This window comes from Brassica oleracea, chromosome C2 (assembly GCF_000695525.1).
Source record: "Brassica oleracea var. oleracea cultivar TO1000 chromosome C2, BOL, whole genome shotgun sequence".
Classification (NCBI taxonomy): Eukaryota; Viridiplantae; Streptophyta; class Magnoliopsida; order Brassicales; family Brassicaceae; genus Brassica; species Brassica oleracea.
This window is the reverse complement of record NC_027749.1, coordinates 21,177,267-21,194,992: the sequence shown is the minus strand read 5'-3', so window position 1 is coordinate 21,194,992 and position 17,726 is coordinate 21,177,267. Positions and strand designations below refer to the sequence as shown.

The 17,726-nt window shown below is 33.3% G+C and overlaps 2 protein-coding genes and 1 pseudogene across 2 annotated transcripts; 1 reads left to right on the top strand and 2 right to left on the bottom strand.

Annotated features, from left to right (window-relative positions):
- Positions 1–1,250: 1,250 nt before the first annotated feature.
- On the bottom strand, positions 1,251–2,844 carry LOC106327639 (annotated as a pseudogene).
- A 3,288-nt stretch (positions 2,845–6,132) lies between these two features.
- Positions 6,133–8,391, top strand: LOC106327638 (patellin-3). The gene is made up of 4 exons (XM_013765847.1): positions 6,133–7,243; positions 7,472–7,596; positions 7,701–7,851; positions 7,965–8,391. The coding sequence occupies exons 1-4, from the start codon at positions 6,278–6,280 to the stop codon at positions 8,211–8,213; spliced, it is 1,491 nt and encodes a 496-aa protein (XP_013621301.1). The 5' UTR covers positions 6,133–6,277; the 3' UTR covers positions 8,214–8,391.
- A 6,685-nt stretch (positions 8,392–15,076) lies between these two features.
- Positions 15,077–17,403, bottom strand: LOC106327411 (patellin-1-like). The gene is made up of 4 exons (XM_013765555.1): positions 16,053–17,403; positions 15,855–15,982; positions 15,649–15,775; positions 15,077–15,562 (listed from the first exon to the last, which is right to left on the bottom strand). The coding sequence occupies exons 1-4, from the start codon at positions 17,265–17,267 to the stop codon at positions 15,305–15,307; spliced, it is 1,728 nt and encodes a 575-aa protein (XP_013621009.1). The 5' UTR covers positions 17,268–17,403; the 3' UTR covers positions 15,077–15,304.
- Positions 17,404–17,726: the final 323 nt, after the last annotated feature.

The window sequence follows — 17,726 nt, the reverse complement described above, 5'->3', positions numbered from 1 at the left end:
CAAAATATAATGTAATGGTAATTTAAAAATATATAAAGAATAATATTTTCTTTTTAAACTATTATGTCATCATGAATAAATAATCTAAATATGATTACAAACTTCGATTCACTGGTAAACATATTTGTTAAATTAAATTAATTAAATTAAATATAATGTATTCAAATAATTTTCTTAGTTAGATGTTATTTTTTAGTTTGTGTTTTTACATATAATATATTAAAATAATAATTTTAAAAATCTAAATGACAATCTATTAAATTCGTCAATGGCATATAATTTAAATTTATCCTAAAAATGTCGGATCGTAATTATTTCTTAAAAAGATATATTTTTACATCTAACAACCCCATAAGATCTTTAAAATGTCTTTAAAAGAGCATATAGTTTTTAGGATATGCGATGGAATTCGATTACATCAATATTTAAAATGTAAAAACGTCAGATCTTTACATATATAAACAAAGTACATAAATATAAAAAAAAACAGAAATATTATATAGTAATAATAATATCGAACAAAGTACATAAATTTTAATGTCATCAGAATTGTACAATATATAACATCAAACTATCAAACTGCAAACAAACATAAACCCGTGCGAAACGCGTTTAACGGTTTCAATTGTGATGGAGCTAAGACAACGATGATGTATAATACGACTTTCGAAACAAACGTTCCAGTGTTGCTTGCTTCGCGGCTCTTCTATTTACTCCAGACTCGATCAATCACCTCCAGGTGAATCAAAACTCATCCTCTGTTCTTGTTCTGAATCAAGAATAGATTTTTGTTCAATGGGTATAGTACACTGGTCAAGACAGAGAGATGGTTGAGAAAGATGACAAGCAAGTAATTCGTGTTCAGTTTTGCAGCCCTCACTTTCCTGATTCCTACAACTTCACTAGAGATTACTTGCAACCTTTCATGATATTTGGTTTCCAAAAATGTAAACTGTGTAATGAGAATCTTCTTAGATCAATAGCTTTATATTTAGACTCTAACAAACTGAGTAGAGAATCTTAACAGTGTATTCATGTGGTGGTGTGACTAGTTTTGTTCATATAGGCCTATGTTGTCCATGTCCGTTATGTTCATGAGGCTATAAAGAACTATCATATGTGTGATAATGTTCATGATATATTGACATGTATAGAAAGATTATTGACTTGTGGTTTAAAGCTTTTGGTCCTATGGCCTTATCATAACTCATGACAGTTTCCTTAGTCAAACAGAGGGATCATGTATTTATAAATGGGAATGAACGATCCTGTAAGCACATACATATAACCAAGTTCTTGAGCTGTGACATCCAATGTCAAAAACATTTACTGAACTCATGAACCAACATGACGGAAATAGAGAACCGAACGGTACAGAGAAGCAACATGGAGGAAACAAATCAGGACTATGAGTAGATCATCAAGCAAACCGACAATCCCCAGAACTCCTAATAGAAATAAATGATTTTGTGAGAAGACAGTTAGATAAAGACATTATTCATAAGATTAAAGATCAAGACGTTGCACACTTTCTGGAATGATATCTATCGGACTGATTATGTAAATAGCACTGAGAATCATCTGCACCCAAATGAAAAAAAAACATGGCGCATTTGTGTCAACAGAGAGACCAAAGTTTAAGAATGATATGGAGCTTAACTGCAATGTAAACACGAGCTTTGATGATAAGTAGAAGCGTTCTTTGTGGATCCATCATCTCCCACAATAACCTCTGTAGTAAGAAGGGAAGGTCTTGCATCCTCTGCCAAGAGAAAATGAAAATCCTTACAGCACCAGATGTTTCAGTTTAAACCAAACTAATGTACTTTCGGTTCTTGTCTTATCTCTCAAACAATAAAGCACATTTTTTTTTTACTTTTTTCAACAAAAAGAGTGCAAGTATAGAACATATATATACCTGAACTAAACTAATTGAGCCTCCGCCAAAGAGTCGGTTGTACGTTTCAAGATTACGAAGAACCTCGGCAACCGTGGAGTCATTACGGTCTTGGGTTGTGTCCTCTGAAGGAACAATCAAACTTATAGGACGACGACACAAGGGGCCTCCACACAGTCATTATGCAGTTTCCTTTTTGAAAAAGTGATTGAAGGAAAAAGAGTTAAAGAGAAGGAGATCCATCTGGAAGACAATCTCAACAAATAGAAATCAACAAAATCCCGTACTAGGCCTGTGAACATGCAGAACACACTAAACCCAACAATGTTGTGCTCACATAATGAAGATGAATGACACATGGATCAAAGAAAACTTCACCCCTATTTCTACCTCTATATTTTCTCCTAAAATAGAGAAACTCTATTATAGAGGTGAAAATGCTCCAATGTATGTCTCTATAGAGTTATAGAGATGTGGTATTTCTACCTCTAAATATAAAGGCAAAAAGTAACTTTGCCCTATATTAGAGAAACTCTATTATAAAAGCATACATTATAGCATTTTCAGCTCTATAATAGATATCTCTATTTTAGAGTAAAATGCTCGGCCATGATTCATTCCAAAACTCCTAAACTCTGCACTTGAGATTCTAAATACCAAAAGCCATTCTTAGTAAACGATCGGAGAGAGCTCTCTTTGCAAAAAGAAAAAGGTTCCATTGCGAATCCGATTACATGGAAATACTAAAAGACAAGAAAGGACGAACGAGAGAGAGAGAGAGGTAACCGCAGAACCAGTGAGAGCAATTGGCTTGGCAAGGAGCGGTGAAGTGTGCATGACATATCGAACACTTATCGTTCTCCGGCGACCTATTCATTTTCGACTTTGTTCCTCCTCGGTCGTTGCTTTCTCTGTAATTTTCGTAAGACTTCCAAAGATTTGTTTAAAAAGAAATAAAAAATAAATATCTGTATTTAATTACGGTGCTTGTTGGTTTAGTTTAGGTTATGAATGGAAACCATAGTGCGGTGCGTATTTGGACTTGATGTGACTTAAAATTGTAAATGTCAGCAATCAAGAGAAATGTAATATCAAGAGCGTTTTTTCATGAAATAACGCAGTTGAAAAAATATTTTTTTGTTTGTTCAGTTTCATGCAAATAACGCACTTTTCATATACTACTGCTAATATGGTGTGGTACGCACTAAACACCGCACTCTCTCTCTTGCTTAATAATAAAAATTGAGTTTTCATTTACTTATTTTACTAATAAAAGATATTATAATAACAATACATACTTTCATCTTATGGTTACGTTTACTCCACATTTTTTGCATTGTATTTTTATGTCTTTATTTTTACCACTGAATAAATTTATTTTAGAATATTAACTAAAATTTACTTCATTTTGTCTAGCACAAATATCAAAAGATACAAATATTAATCTTTGGGTATGACATTTGAAAAAAAATAAACACATTTATTTGGATTACACATTAAAATAAATAATTTTATAAAAAATATTTTAAACAATTAATTTTACACCCTGTTCGGAAATGCGCTAGGCGTAACGCGTGCGCTCGGACAGGGCCTAGGGCCGAATCAATTAATCGGGATTATACAGAGATTAATCAGGGAGTAATTTAACGTACTTATACACGTTTTTATAGGTTTATATATTAAATAGGTGAGATATTGACAATAATGGTGCATAGTGTAGTGGTCAGCTACCTTTGTTATGTCTCACCCACGACAGGTTCAAACCCCTAGTCCGTTTTTTGTCTATTTAATCAGTTTTTAAATTAAATGAAATTGAAATTACAGAAATAACCTTATCGTCTTCCTCACATCTGCGATTCTCAGAACAAATTACAGCCGCCTCTCCTTTTTTTTTTTTGCGATTTCGATTATTTTTCTTGTTAATCTTATATGTTTCAATCAATATATAACTACTTTGTTAAAGAATAATCAGTTTCCGATTCCAAATCGACAGTAACGATGAGTTCTAAAACCTTTCCGATTAAGTAAGCGCCTAGGGTCAAATCGCCACGGTTGGAGGTCGCACCACGTTTTTCCGGCGACTTTCCGGCCGCCTCAGCCGCGTTTTCGAACATAGATTTTACATTATATTTTCTATCAAAACTGCACTACTTTTTTTTATGAAAACCCCACTACTTTTTTTAATCAAAACCGCACTTATCCCGCAAACCGCACGAACCACAGTTGGACCGTACTGCACTTTAATTTCGTCCCGCTAATATTACCAAATCTGCAGTCCCCATTCGGACTCTTAGAGTCGGTGACTATGGCGGTCGACTTGTATTAATGGTTATTTTCTTTAGGGCATGATTAACCGGTCTCTTAGCGGGGTTCTTGACTTATGATCTGACATTTTTTTGTTTTGTTTTTTTATATTTTTCGGCTAAGAGACGGTTCTTAGCTTTTCTTAGTTAAAATCTAAGTAAATCTAAGAACTATCTTTTAGCAGAAGTTAAGAACTCCCGTTAAAAAAACGGGGTTAATCATGATCTTAGTTTAGTGATCCTTGTCCTGTGGGGCCGCTCGCTCTAAAATATGACATGCCTTCAGTTAACTGATTAACAGGAAAAAAGATGTTTTTACATTTGGCAGTAATCACAGAAGACTAATCTTTACAGTAGTATTTGTAAACCGGACCACACTGGTCGGAAAATGATTTGCTTTTCTTACCGATTCCGAGTTGAGATAAAACTGGATTAGAGCTAAACCTATAAATTTGATCAAAACCTGTCAAATTGGGTAAAATCAATAACTCGGTTCAATATTAAAATTAGTTTTTTCTCAAATTTAAGTTAAAAATTTGCAATTTTTTTTTAAAATCATAAAAGTTCATATCTTTTTAATATCTATTTAAATAAATTAGTTTTCATTGTATTTTTTATTAATTTTCAAGTTTACGTTTTATTTTCATGTCATTTTATATTCTAACAATGATATAAAGTTTTATGAAAAAAATTTATAGTTATATATATATATATATATATATATATTTACTTAATTTAAAATTAAACTGAAATTTTAAAATTTTGGTTAAACGGGTTGAACCGATCCGACCATTGGCCTTTATACGATGCTGAATCAATGTCCGATTCGATTTTCAAAACACTGCTTTACAGTTTTAGAAAACCATGCAACAATCATTGTGGGATGCTAACACTGTTTCTGAATACTCCATGGGTTCACTTACTTTCCACTTTATCTAACTCGCCCGCAGACCGTAAAAATAAGGGTTAAAAAATGCTCTTGTACATTGTCATGGTTTTAAGAGGATCATTTTTTTCACAAATATAATCCAAAAATGATATAAACATAGGAAGCGTATCAGGATGTCTGAATTATTAGCTACCACCATCCACATTTGCAATCAGAATTGTTGGTTATGCTTCTTGTGTTACTCTACCTAATCCTACATTACAAATAATCATAAATTGAACCTGGTAAGTACCAATTAATATATCTGTACTCTATATATCATTTGTATTTTAACTAGGAAAACCACTTTACACTAAGAGAATGCCTCAAGAATGTGGAATTAATGGTTACCATAGCAAGATGCATGTATAGCGAGATGTGATGACCAAATTACAAATTTTGAGGACTGTTGCTCACTTTACTATAACCATATTAGTTTAGGCAAAGATCTTGCTTCTTGTTGTCCGTACGCTCCCACTCAACAATAGAAACTCAACAATTCTTTATAAGTTGTATTATAATCCCAATTAGTTAAACAGTCTCAGGCCTCTTCATAAGTTAGCGATCTGCTTTTTTCTCTAGTTTTAGATTTTTGTCATCTCTTTGTTTTTTTTTGGTGATATCTTATTCTCATTATTCTGAGATCCTCATACGTAAACCAGTCACTCCGATTTTATCATTTTCTATGCAGTTAATATTTTTTTGTAACAGTCAAAACGAGACAACGGAGACAAAATTTAGTAATTTTAGAGAGTTAGATACGTGGAGCAGGAGCAGCCAGCTTGTCAGAAGAAACAAACGAAAGTGATGTTTCACGTGGATTTATCTGGTCTTTTGACTCTTTTTCCTTCTTTCCACCTTAAAAAAAAATGAGAAGGTATTTTTAGTCAATTTCATCGGATTCCAATTTCTAGATTACACACCAGTGTTCAGATCTGTAATCTGAAAATTAGAACTGATGAAAAAGTTAATAAATTACTTTTAATAAAAAATATCAACCATAGTTTTTTCTTTGTCTTCAGAGCTAACGACTCAACAAAAAAAACAGTTCGACCAGCGTGACCAATATACTCTTTAACTCACTTTTGTCTCTCCCTTTGTAATAATAAAACACAAAATCACAAACACAAGAGAGCAAAAGTAAAAAAAATGGCAGAAGAATCTATCACCACCACCACTCTCGCTACATCGGAGAATCAACCATCATCGGGGCTAACACCTCCACAAGAATCAAACTCTACTCATCAAGTCTTGGCGACTGAGACTGAAACTCTAGAGCAAGCTACCGAGACTAATCCACCGGAAACTGCAGTAACCGCGGCGGCTCAGCCTGAAGTAACACCGGAAGAGCATCACCCACCAAAAGTAACGGAAACACAAACGGCGTCAACAGAGAAAAAAGAGACGTCGCAGAAGGAAGAAGCATCTGAAGAGGACAAGAGAATTCCACAGAATCTTGGCTCTTTCAAAGAAGAGAGCAGCAAGCTCTCCGATCTCTCCGATTCCGAGAAGAAATCTCTTGATGAACTGAAACATCTTGTGCGAGATGCTCTAGACAATCACCAATTCGGTTCAGTTCCTAAACCGGAAGATGGCAGCAACGCACCTGAAGAAGTCACGATCTGGGGAGTTCCTCTCCTCAAAGACGACAGAAGCGACGTCGTTTTACTGAAGTTCCTACGCGCTAGGGACTTCAAGGTGAAAGATTCGCTGGCAATGCTCAAGAACACAGTCAAGTGGAGAAGGGAGTTCAAGATCGACGAGTTGGTCGATGAAGACCTTGTGGATGATCTAGACAAGGTGGTGTTCATGCATGGGCACGACCGAGAAGGACACCCGGTGTGTTACAATGTCTATGGTGAGTTTCAGAACAAGGAGCTTTACAACAAAACGTTCTCTGATGAGGAAAAGAGGAAACATTTCTTGAGGACGAGGATTCAGTTCTTGGAGAGGAGTATAAGGAAGCTAGACTTCAGCTCCGGTGGAGTTTCCACCATATTTCAGATCAACGATATGAAGAACTCTCCGGGACTGGGGAAGAAAGAGCTTAGATCGGCGACCAAGCAAGCCGTGCAGTTGCTTCAGGACAATTACCCTGAGTTTGTCTTCAAACAGGTACATCAATTGTTTGTCTTCGTTAATGATCAAAAAATCGCCAGGCAATAATTAGGCACTTGGGATTAGTGTCTAGGCCTCTTGACCGATTTTGTAAAAAGTTAAAAAAAAATATATATATATGACTGATTTGCTGCATGTACTGATTTTTAGAACACTGAACCTTGTTGTCTAGATTGAGACATGATTGAAATTGAGGTTTAAATGTTTTGTTGATTAATTTTTTAGGCCTTCATCAATGTTCCCTGGTGGTACCTTGTGTTTTACACTGTGATTGGTCCGTTCATGACACCAAGATCAAAGAGCAAGTTGGTGTTTGCTGGTCCGTCAAGATCAGCCGAAACTCTTTTCAAGTAAACATTCGAAAGATTTGTTCTTTTTTTTGTGGATTCGTTTGTTTGTTTAGTCTCTTTACGACCAACCGACTTATATGTTGAGAAAAATGTGGACTATATAGATACATATCGCCCGAACAAGTCCCGGTACAATATGGAGGATTGAGTGTAGATCCTTGTGACTGCAATCCAGACTTCTCTTTGGAAGATCCAGCCTCAGAGGTCATTGTTAAGCCTGGAACAAAGCAAACTGTTGAGATCATAATCTATGAGGTTAGAGCATTTACACCTTCGACTCCCATTACTGTAGTGTCCTATTCTCAAAGCATTATATAATTGATGTCACCAAGGTCTTTGAGTCATAATGATGTTCAATCTCTTTGTAGAAATGTGAGATTGTGTGGGAGATAAGGGTAATTGGATGGGAGGTGCGCTACAAGGCAGAGTTTGTGCCTGAAGAGAAAGATGCTTATACGGTGGTTGTACAGAAACCGAGGAAGATGAAACCATTCGATGAACCGGTGTTAACCCAGAGCTTCAAAGTGAATGAGCTTGGCAAGGTTTTACTCACTGTAGACAACCCAACCTCTAAGAAGAAGAAGCTCGTTTACAGGTTCAATGTCAAACCTCTCTGATGTGAGATGTCTTCTGTGTGTTTTTGTATATGTGAGTGTTTGGTTTATCATATCATATCATTTTGTATTTGTGGCTTACACTTACACGATGGAGGTTCTGCATCTTTTGCTCATGTAATCATTTGAGAATAATATATTTTACATGACCTTCTATAATAAAGAACTTGAATATCTTTAAATCTCAATCATCGTTTATTGATTGTGTATGTTTATGAAATCGATTGTATATGGCTTATTATGTGTCAGTGCAATATCAACGCATAAAATACAAGTTTTGTTATATTCAATTGAAATAAATTAAAGAGATTCGTAAGGCTGTTGATTTACACGTTGTAACAACTTCTCGACACTGACATATGTAGGTGTCTGAAGATTGGAGTGGGTGGAAGAAGTTGCAATGGTCCTGCTTACCCAAGCTGTTGCATCATTCAAATGCCAATTATGAATCTGGAAATTATTCTCAAAATGAATGCTAATTTCAACAGTAAACAGGTGTTTTATCCATTTTAAAAAACATCCACCTACTAATTTTATCATTTATATATGGACAACTAAAAGTATCTAATCTATGAGTGGTATTGATGGATCAACAACCACATCTATTTTAATGCAAATCTTAGCTTAAAATTATTCTCTTTTATTTTCTATAAATTTATCATTTTTCTTGAGATATACCACCTCTAATAGATGATTTCTTCATCAATGCATGTCTAGGACGTCTCTACCGATGAATGAAGACGAATACCCAAGTCTATACTGCCTCGTGACCCAGTTGAACCGATTGATATATCATACCAAAAAGATGTAGTAGTTCCATTTCCGACCTCAACAATTGTAACTGAAGTTGCCAATCCTCTATATTTTAAGAGTTGATTACACTAAGAGACACTTTTTGACTTTCTATTACACCTAGATACACTTCTAACATGTGACACACTTTGTTTTGGGTCAGCAACATATTGTGGACAATTTTGCCCTTAATAGAAATGACAGTTGTGGATGAATGATTTGTGGACGAGTGATGTGTGGTTGGGTGATTTGTGGACGGGTGATGTGTGGATGAGTGATGAGTAATGTGTGGATATGTGATGTTAATGTGTTTATAGTACATAAGTGGACAAACTCTCTATTTTGATTCTATAAAACTATACAACAATACGTGGACATGGACTCATGTTACTAAATTATACCATAAAACGTGGACACGGAATCTGTTATCTCCAATACAAACACTTGGCTTCTTCATCTCAATTGATAAATTATCTACAGTTAAACTTCAATCAAGATGAGAAAGAGATGATATTGTGAGTATGAGCGGAGAGAAAAATCGAAGAAGCGTTTACCTTTTGTCGGAGAGTAATAGATCTTGCATGTCAGAGATTTCTGGTCTAAGGAATTTGCGCTTTGTCATGATGTGGATGGATGTAATTTTGATTAGAATTGAATTTAGATCCCGAGATGATGAATGAAATCGAATAAATATTTTCCATGTCCACGACTAGTTTATAATTTTGTTAAGATGTTCATGTCCACAACTAGTTTATCATTTATATATGGACAACTAAAAGTATCTAATCTATGAGTGGTATTGATGGATCAACAACCACATCTATTTTAATGCAAATCTTAGCTTAAAATTATTCTCTTTTATTTTCTATAAATTTATCATTTTTCTTGAGATATACCACCTCTAATAGATGATTTCTTCATCAATGCATGTCTAGGACGTCTCTACCGATGAATGAAGACGAATACCCAAGTCTATACTGCCTCGTGACCCAGTTGAACCGATTGATATATCATACCAAAAAGATGTAGTTCCATTTCCGACCTCAACAATTGTAACTGAAGTTGCCAATCCTCTATATTTTAATAAGTTTTTCACATCCCTGAGTCAATTATATTTTAACAGCCCAAAAGAACCATTTTCGGATTAAATATCTGTTGGTCTAACGTCCAACTTAGTCATAGAAAAGTCTGAGGTGATAATATGCACCGTATGAATTTCAACCATCTCACCTTATTTGCTTCTGTTACTAACCTCAGTTTAAGTCATCTTTCCTACTTTGGTTTACACACATCCTTCTAAACGATTTTGGTTTTCCGTTGGATTAGATCATGTCGAGATTTTTTTTTGTCAGCAGATCATGTCGAGATATTGTCTATCATACATGCTTTTGGCACATGAAACGGAAATCCAAAAAAAAATTTCTGAAGCTATAAATTACTGAACCATATATATTTATTGAAGTGTTCCAGCAAATGAGAGATGTTTAGCCGTCTATGTGTGTGATCATATTTTTTCAATAGAAGCGTGTCTTCATAATTTTTTGCACTAATATATTTTCTCAACATTTTGCATTATATATTTTTTTCTATACAGATATATAATATACTAGGTGATTTTCCTGTGCTCATGCACGGATATAAATATTTATAAAGTAAATATATTATAATAATTTATTTACATTATAATAATCTATTAACATTTTATTTATAATTTTAATTTATTCTGTTATATATATTGTAATCAATATACATGGTTTATGTTAAATAACATTATGTTATTTTAATTAGACGTATAATTGTGGATATATAATATCTCGACTGTTTGATTATTATTTGGATATATTCGATAACATTTCCTTTTTCGATTCAACTAAGATATTTTTATTTTACATATTAAAATTGTGATTACTTTTGCTATTTTCACGTAGTTTGATTATTGTCTTAGATTTGTATATATATTTTAGTAAGATTATGTATAAATTAATATATGTTGTTTTGAGAATCAAAGAGTAAAAGTAAACTAAAGTGTTGATCGATTCAAAGTTCCATAAATAAACATAACAATGATACTTAATTGTAATAGTTGGTTACTATATTTATAATATCATTTGAGAATTTCATATTTATTTAATAATATTTTGAGTCATCTATAATTTATATGTATAAAAATAATACTATAAATGAAAATATATTATTTTTTATTTAATGTTTGAATTTGAATAAAAAATTTAGATTGGTATAGTTACTCATTTGTGGGTATATTGTGTTATATATATTCCGTCAAATTCAGTATAACTATTTCTAATCTAATCAAACAAATCATATTTATTGTATTCATTGCATTAGTTTGGTTTTCATCTTAGATGTTTTTATATATTTATGAATTGGCTATTTATAAATAGCTGAAAGACTATGTTAATTCTATAGGATTTAGTAGTTTGGTATATGTAAATTTTCAAAAATAAAATTATAAAAATAAAGTGATGATAGGTACAAAATTGCATAAAAACATAACTGATACATTCTAAAAAGGAAGATTAATTCTTTACTTTAATATCAAGATTATTTTTCTAGACTTTCCTTTTTATGAAATCACATTGAATATAAATTTTTTTTTTTTGAATTCATTTTAAGTTTTATAAATATTTTCTTTATCATATATTTTATTTAAAAAATATAAAAGGGAACATAAAGAAAGAAAGATTATATTAAATTTTATTCATAAAAGATATCTTAGTTTATGTTATTTAAATTATTTTGTAATAATTTGAGAAATAGGTTGATTTAAATAAAATGCTTAATACTTTTAAAATATATATTATATTATTTATTATATAGGTTATTTGAAAAAAAGAAACCTAAATAAAAAAGGAAAAATAAAATAAAATAAATATTTAATAATGACAATTAGATATATTTGATTCATTAAGGGTATCATAGTAATCAACCACTGTGAGAGTCAATGTGAGCGTGACACGTAGGAAACTGACTTCTCAAATAATATTGCAGAAATATGATATATTCAAGCAGAAAGCACTAATTTAATTAAATTTTATATCGTATGAAATAAATTTTAAGTGGAATATGAATTATATTTTTAGTTAGTTCAAAATTTACTAATAAATTTAAATATAAATTGATTAAAATTTTATAAATAAAATAAGACTTAAGCTTAGTGATAAAGTTTTTTTAGCTAATTTACATTTACGTATCCATGTTAGGTCTAGCCTAAATAAAGATATTATTGAAAAATATGTATACTAAATATAAGAAATTATAAGTTACAACTGGACGCTTGTGGCCTGTGGTGGTAAAAGGCTCACGGCTGTGAGTTATGCCACCTAGGTTCGAGTATCAGTCACCGTCGATTAAAATTGAATGAAAAAGACGGCTTCTCTGGATGCTTCCGGTGGGTTCTCCGGCTTAATTTCGGTAGACGGTCATTATGCGCTAGTCCGATCACTTTTCGAAGTCGGATACCAAAGTCATTAAAAGAAATTTATAAGTTGCCCTGGTTGTGTGAGCACCTTATCATTTATCGCGCCTGTACCTAATACTAAAACGATTAACGAACAAACCTATAACGTATGTCTATCTACAAACACCACACACACACATACCTCTCCATTTATGGAAGTGATTAACCAACCACAATTTTTGTATATTTCAATTGTGTGAAAGTGAGACTTTTATTGTTTCCTTTGTGGATTAAATATGGAAAAGCAAAAAAGAATCGATGAAAAAGCACATGCGACAACTATGGCTAGTAGTGAATGTATTCAAATTTCATTCATGGCTGTTTGTGTTGTGTCGGTCCACGCACGACCCTCCCTTTTGTATTGTTTGTTATTTATATGCATTTTTCTTATAAAACTCCTAACTGTCTTCGGACCCGACATTATGATCACCATCATTTCTTATACATCATGTCTCGTTTACATGTTATCTATTCATTTCTGTAATCATTACATATTCATGCTTTGTAGTTTGTACTGATTAAAAACTCAACTTCAGTTGGTTTTAAGTTGTCACTCTGCTTTTATGTATTCTGTATAAAGTCATATTAATTTTTTGTTTTAAGATGAAAAGGATTTGTTTCAATCATCATGGCAAGGGCCGTAGTGTTATATGTATTTTTAATTATTAGTTTGATAATCATGCGGATTAGACATGAACTTCAGACTTAATTTGATTTATGAGTAGGCCATAGGCCCATAGCTAATTAGCCTTTATTAGTTTGCATTTGTATAAATTCACACCAGTCTGGGTACGTGTATTTAGTCTGATCGACGATCGTCTAATCGTTTTAACAAGTTGGACTAAATCTAGAGGTCAATTTTCTGAGCAAGCAATATTTTTCATTTTAATCCCCTATATATTATTTGTGAAACATTACAACTTATTTTTGTAGCCACATGTCATCATTAGGATGATTCTTAGAATTATTAGAGAAATTGGTTGGTACATCTAATTATATAATAAATTTTTTATTAAACTAACCATAAATTCATTATTAATGTTATTTATTATTTCCTTAAATAAAGATTACGGAATTGCCTAATGTGGGTAAAGTATATATGACAATTAATGATTTTGAATAATAAAGATCTGATAAAAAAATGTATCTTCTATCAAATTTGTTTAATTTAAAAATATTAAAATAATTTTTTTTTAAACACAATAACCATATTATAAAAATTTACATTTTTCTGTATATTTTATATTTTGAATTTTAAAAAATGACTATAAATTACTACAGCTGTTAAAAGTCTCACATTCAAATTTTGCGATCCATGGTTTAAAATTTTTGTTATGACAAAATACAAATGATTACAAAATCATATAAGTAAAAGTCTAATTTAATTAATCATTAAGATTTAAAATATATATGTATATATATCATTCTAAATTAAACTATAAACCATATTGAATAAATAAATATTTTAGTTTCAAAATTTACTTTGAATAATTTTTTTTGATAAAAGTTTTGAACTAAGATTGATAAATTTTTTTTAATTATCAATTACTAAAATTATTAATCCCACAATAAAATTTTGTTATCAGTAATTTAAAGTTTTTGCTATTAAAAATACACATGATAAAAAAAATATGAGTAGAAAGTATCATTTTAAAAAAATAAAATAGACATTAATATTAAAAATATACTATGTATGTTAATATCATTTAAATTTAATTACATAACCTATCATATTTTTTTTTTAAATGTTTGGATTAATAAAATTAATTTATATATTCGCACCAATTTAATTATATATGTAATAGTTACTGACTTTTAATTATTCAATATATATTTATTATTTAATAATATGTAAAAACATATAATAAATAAAATAATTTATATATATAATGTTTATCTCGCGCAAGGCGGATTGATATTTGCTATGCACTAGTACCCATTAAACCACTTGAAGTTTTTAATCTTTCTATAATGATATTACAGAAAACAATTATACAACACTCCCAAGAGATTGTCTTTGGTTTTTGCAATTGCAATTGCAATTCCAAGATAGTTAAAATCCCCTGAAATATAAGCAACTAAAAGTCTAAAATCCCATGTTGATATTTGCGATGCACTAGTTTTCTCTTACTGTCAAATTTAAATGATGTGTGCTTTGATTTCAACTCTTACCCACAAATTATGTTAGTCCATATTTCAACAATAGGGTCCATTATCATTAGTTCTCGTCCTTAATGTCTCACTCAGTGTTATCCAATTGCATGAATTATACATAAAGGGACATTTTTCATATTTGTATTCATATCTCTCTATCTCTAGAGAACTCCTATCTCTATCACAATATTGATATAACAAGTAGTCTAGAACCAGTCTTTACACGTCTCTTCTCCTTATCTTATAAAGTCATATATATCCATTGAACTTTATATTTATATATATCCTGATGATAATACAGTAGAATTAAACTCATGTAACTTTTCGATTATATTTTTAACTATTCAAAGATTTAGTAATGTGCATTTTCCGAATGCCTTGCCTTTGTTTCATAATCAATATCATGAACAACAAGTAAAGATAAAAGATAGAGTAAGACAACTATAAACAATGAATACATTAAGATTTACACAAATTACAGTAAAAAAAAAAAGTAAAAGGTAAAATGAAGAAAAAGTGTTTTTTTTTCTTTTATATATATATATCACATGTTCTCCACACACACACATCCCCAATAAACAAAGCAAAACACAAAACCACCTTATGATAATTCAAAATTACATATTAAACAACAAAGTAAATCAAATAAATTAAAAGATTTGTTCCCGTTTCAAAGATCGGACCTTGGTTGAGTTTTGAACCGGTAGAGCACTTTCTTTTTCTTGGAAGTCTGGTTATCGATTGTGATCACAATCTTTCCCGGTTCACCAACCTTAAAAGAACCAGTTATGACCGGTTCGTCAGTTAATCCAATCTTTCGGTTCTTAGAGACGATCACATCATAGCTTCCCTCTGTGGTCGGCTCAAACTGAGCTCCATAAGTCACATCTGCACCCAAAACCCTAAGCTCCCATGAGAGCGCGCAAGCCTGCCACAATCAACACAATCAACATAACTCAACAACATTTTACACTTTGAACTTTTCCTAATCAAACTTTTTGAACGTATATATACCTCAGAAGCAGGCAATTCGATGGTGTATTTGGCTGCTGGTTTAACAATGGCTTCGGTTACAGAGTCTCCACCAATTTCGTTGCTAAGTCCGCCATATTTAACCGGGACTTGTTCTGGAGCTATGTATCTGTTTTTAACCAAACATAAGCCGTGACAAAAATTGAAAAAGAAAATTATTATGAAACGGTAAAAAAGTGGTTAATTACTTGAAAATGGTATCGGCAGATTTGGATGGACCAGCAAGTACCATCTTGCTTCTAGTCCTTGGCGATGTGATGATAGATCCGAATGTTTTGTAGTAAGGAATGTACCACCATGGAACATTGATGAACAACTGCAAAACATAACAAATATTATAAACCACTACGTTACCCTCACGTAACAGTTACGTAACCATTACGTACCTCTCTAGTGGCGAACTCTGGATAATTGTCCTCGAATTGTTTGACTGCACGCCTGATGAACTGCCACAAGGCTCTCTTGCCGAGTCCAGGAGCGTTCCTGAAGTCGCTGACGAACACGAACGAAGACTTGGCATCAGGGCAGCTGAAGTCAAGAGCTCTCACACACTTCTCTTGTAGCTGAATCCTCCAGTTGAGGAACTTGTTAAGCTTCTCCTTGTCGGAGAAAAGCTCCTTGTTCTGGAACTCTCCGTAGGAGCTGTAGATCACGACGTGACCTTCCTTGTCGACGCCGTGAGCGAACACCATCTTCTCGAACTCGCTGGCTTCTTCTCCGGCCTCGGCCTCGACCAGCTCGTCGATTTTGTTCTCCTTGCGCCATTGGACGGTGTTTTTAAGCATGGTTAAGGCTTCCTTGACCTTGAAGTCTCTCGCACGGAGGAACTTGAGGAGGATTGTGTCAGATCTTTCGTCTTGGAGGAGAGGAACTCCGTAGATCGAGACTTCTTCCGGCTCCACAGGCTCTGGCTCTGGGGCGACGGCTGTCTCTGTCTCTACGACAACCGGCGCAGCGGAGGATTCTGGAGGAGTGACGGAGACGATGGACTCTTCGATTGCTTCCACGGTCTTGGTTCCGTCTTCTTCAGCACCAGAGGCTTTCTCGGTGGTGGTCACGGTGGCTGGCACAACTTCTTTCTCCTCTGATTTGGTCTCAGCGGGAGCCGCCACTTCAGATTTCTCCTCCGGCTTGGTCTCTTCCGGAGCCACGTCATCAGATGATTTCTCCTCGACCTTGACGGCTTCTTCTGGTTTCTCTTCTTCCTTCTTTTCCTCTGTTTTCTCTTCTCCTTTAGTTTCCTCCGCCGATTTCTTCTCCTCTGTTTTCTCTTCCTTCACCGGCGGCGCGGGAGGAGTGAATTGCCGTTTGTTCAGAGCCTCCCTAACGAGCTCCTTGAACTCCTCAAGTGCCTTCTTCTCAAGCTCCTCAGGCGACGGAGCAATCACTTTCTCAGTTACAACTGTCTCTTCTTCCTTCACTGGAACAGATTTCTCCGCCTCCGAGGTCTCCTTCTCCTCCTTCTCCGGGACGGCCTTCTCCTCCGAGGCAACCGGAGCAATCACCTCCTTCTCTGGCACTGGAGCAGGAACAGTCACCTCCTTATCGGTGGTAGCGACGGCGACAACATCAGCGGACTTCTGTGCCTCTTCTTGAGCCATCTCTGATTCTTTTTAGAAATTCAAGAAAAGAAAGGAGAGAATATGTTTTGTGAGGAGAGAGACAGGAGAGAGAGAGGTTTTATAACACGGAAGACAAAAGAGAACACAGACTGGTCGGAGCTGTTTATTTTTTTTTTGTTTGACAGCTCATTCGAATGCTTTCTCTGTGGGTCTATAGTTTCTTTTTCCTCCAACGGCCGTCTCTTGCTTCACGATTTAGTTCACTTTCCTATTTTTAACCAATTTAACCATATCACTTTCCTTAATTTTATATTCATTCCATAAGTAACAATTAGATTATTTATTATATCTATATATTCCTGACTTATTCTTGGGTTCACCCTATAAATTCACCAACCAATAGGATTGTGTTATATTATATTCGATATATTTTAAAAAAAAAAACAAAATATTGTCAAATTATATTATCTCTTTAACATTAAAAGGTAAAAATAAAAT

Coding starts and splice junctions, on each gene's coding strand:
- LOC106327638 (XM_013765847.1), top strand. CDS start 6,278: ATGGCAGAAGAATCTATCACCACCACCACTCTCGCTACATCGGAGAAT. Junction 7,597..7,700: donor TCAGCCGAAACTCTTTTCAA/GTAAACATTCGA, acceptor TGGACTATATAG/ATACATATCGCCCGAACAAG. Junction 7,852..7,964: donor TTGAGATCATAATCTATGAG/GTTAGAGCATTT, acceptor ATCTCTTTGTAG/AAATGTGAGATTGTGTGGGA.
- LOC106327411 (XM_013765555.1), bottom strand. CDS start 17,267: ATGGCTCAAGAAGAGGCACAGAAGTCCGCTGATGTTGTCGCCGTCGCT. Junction 15,776..15,854: donor TCTGCCGATACCATTTTCAA/GTAATTAACCAC, acceptor GGTTAAAAACAG/ATACATAGCTCCAGAACAAG. Junction 15,563..15,648: donor TCGAATTGCCTGCTTCTGAG/GTATATATACGT, acceptor TGATTGTGGCAG/GCTTGCGCGCTCTCATGGGA.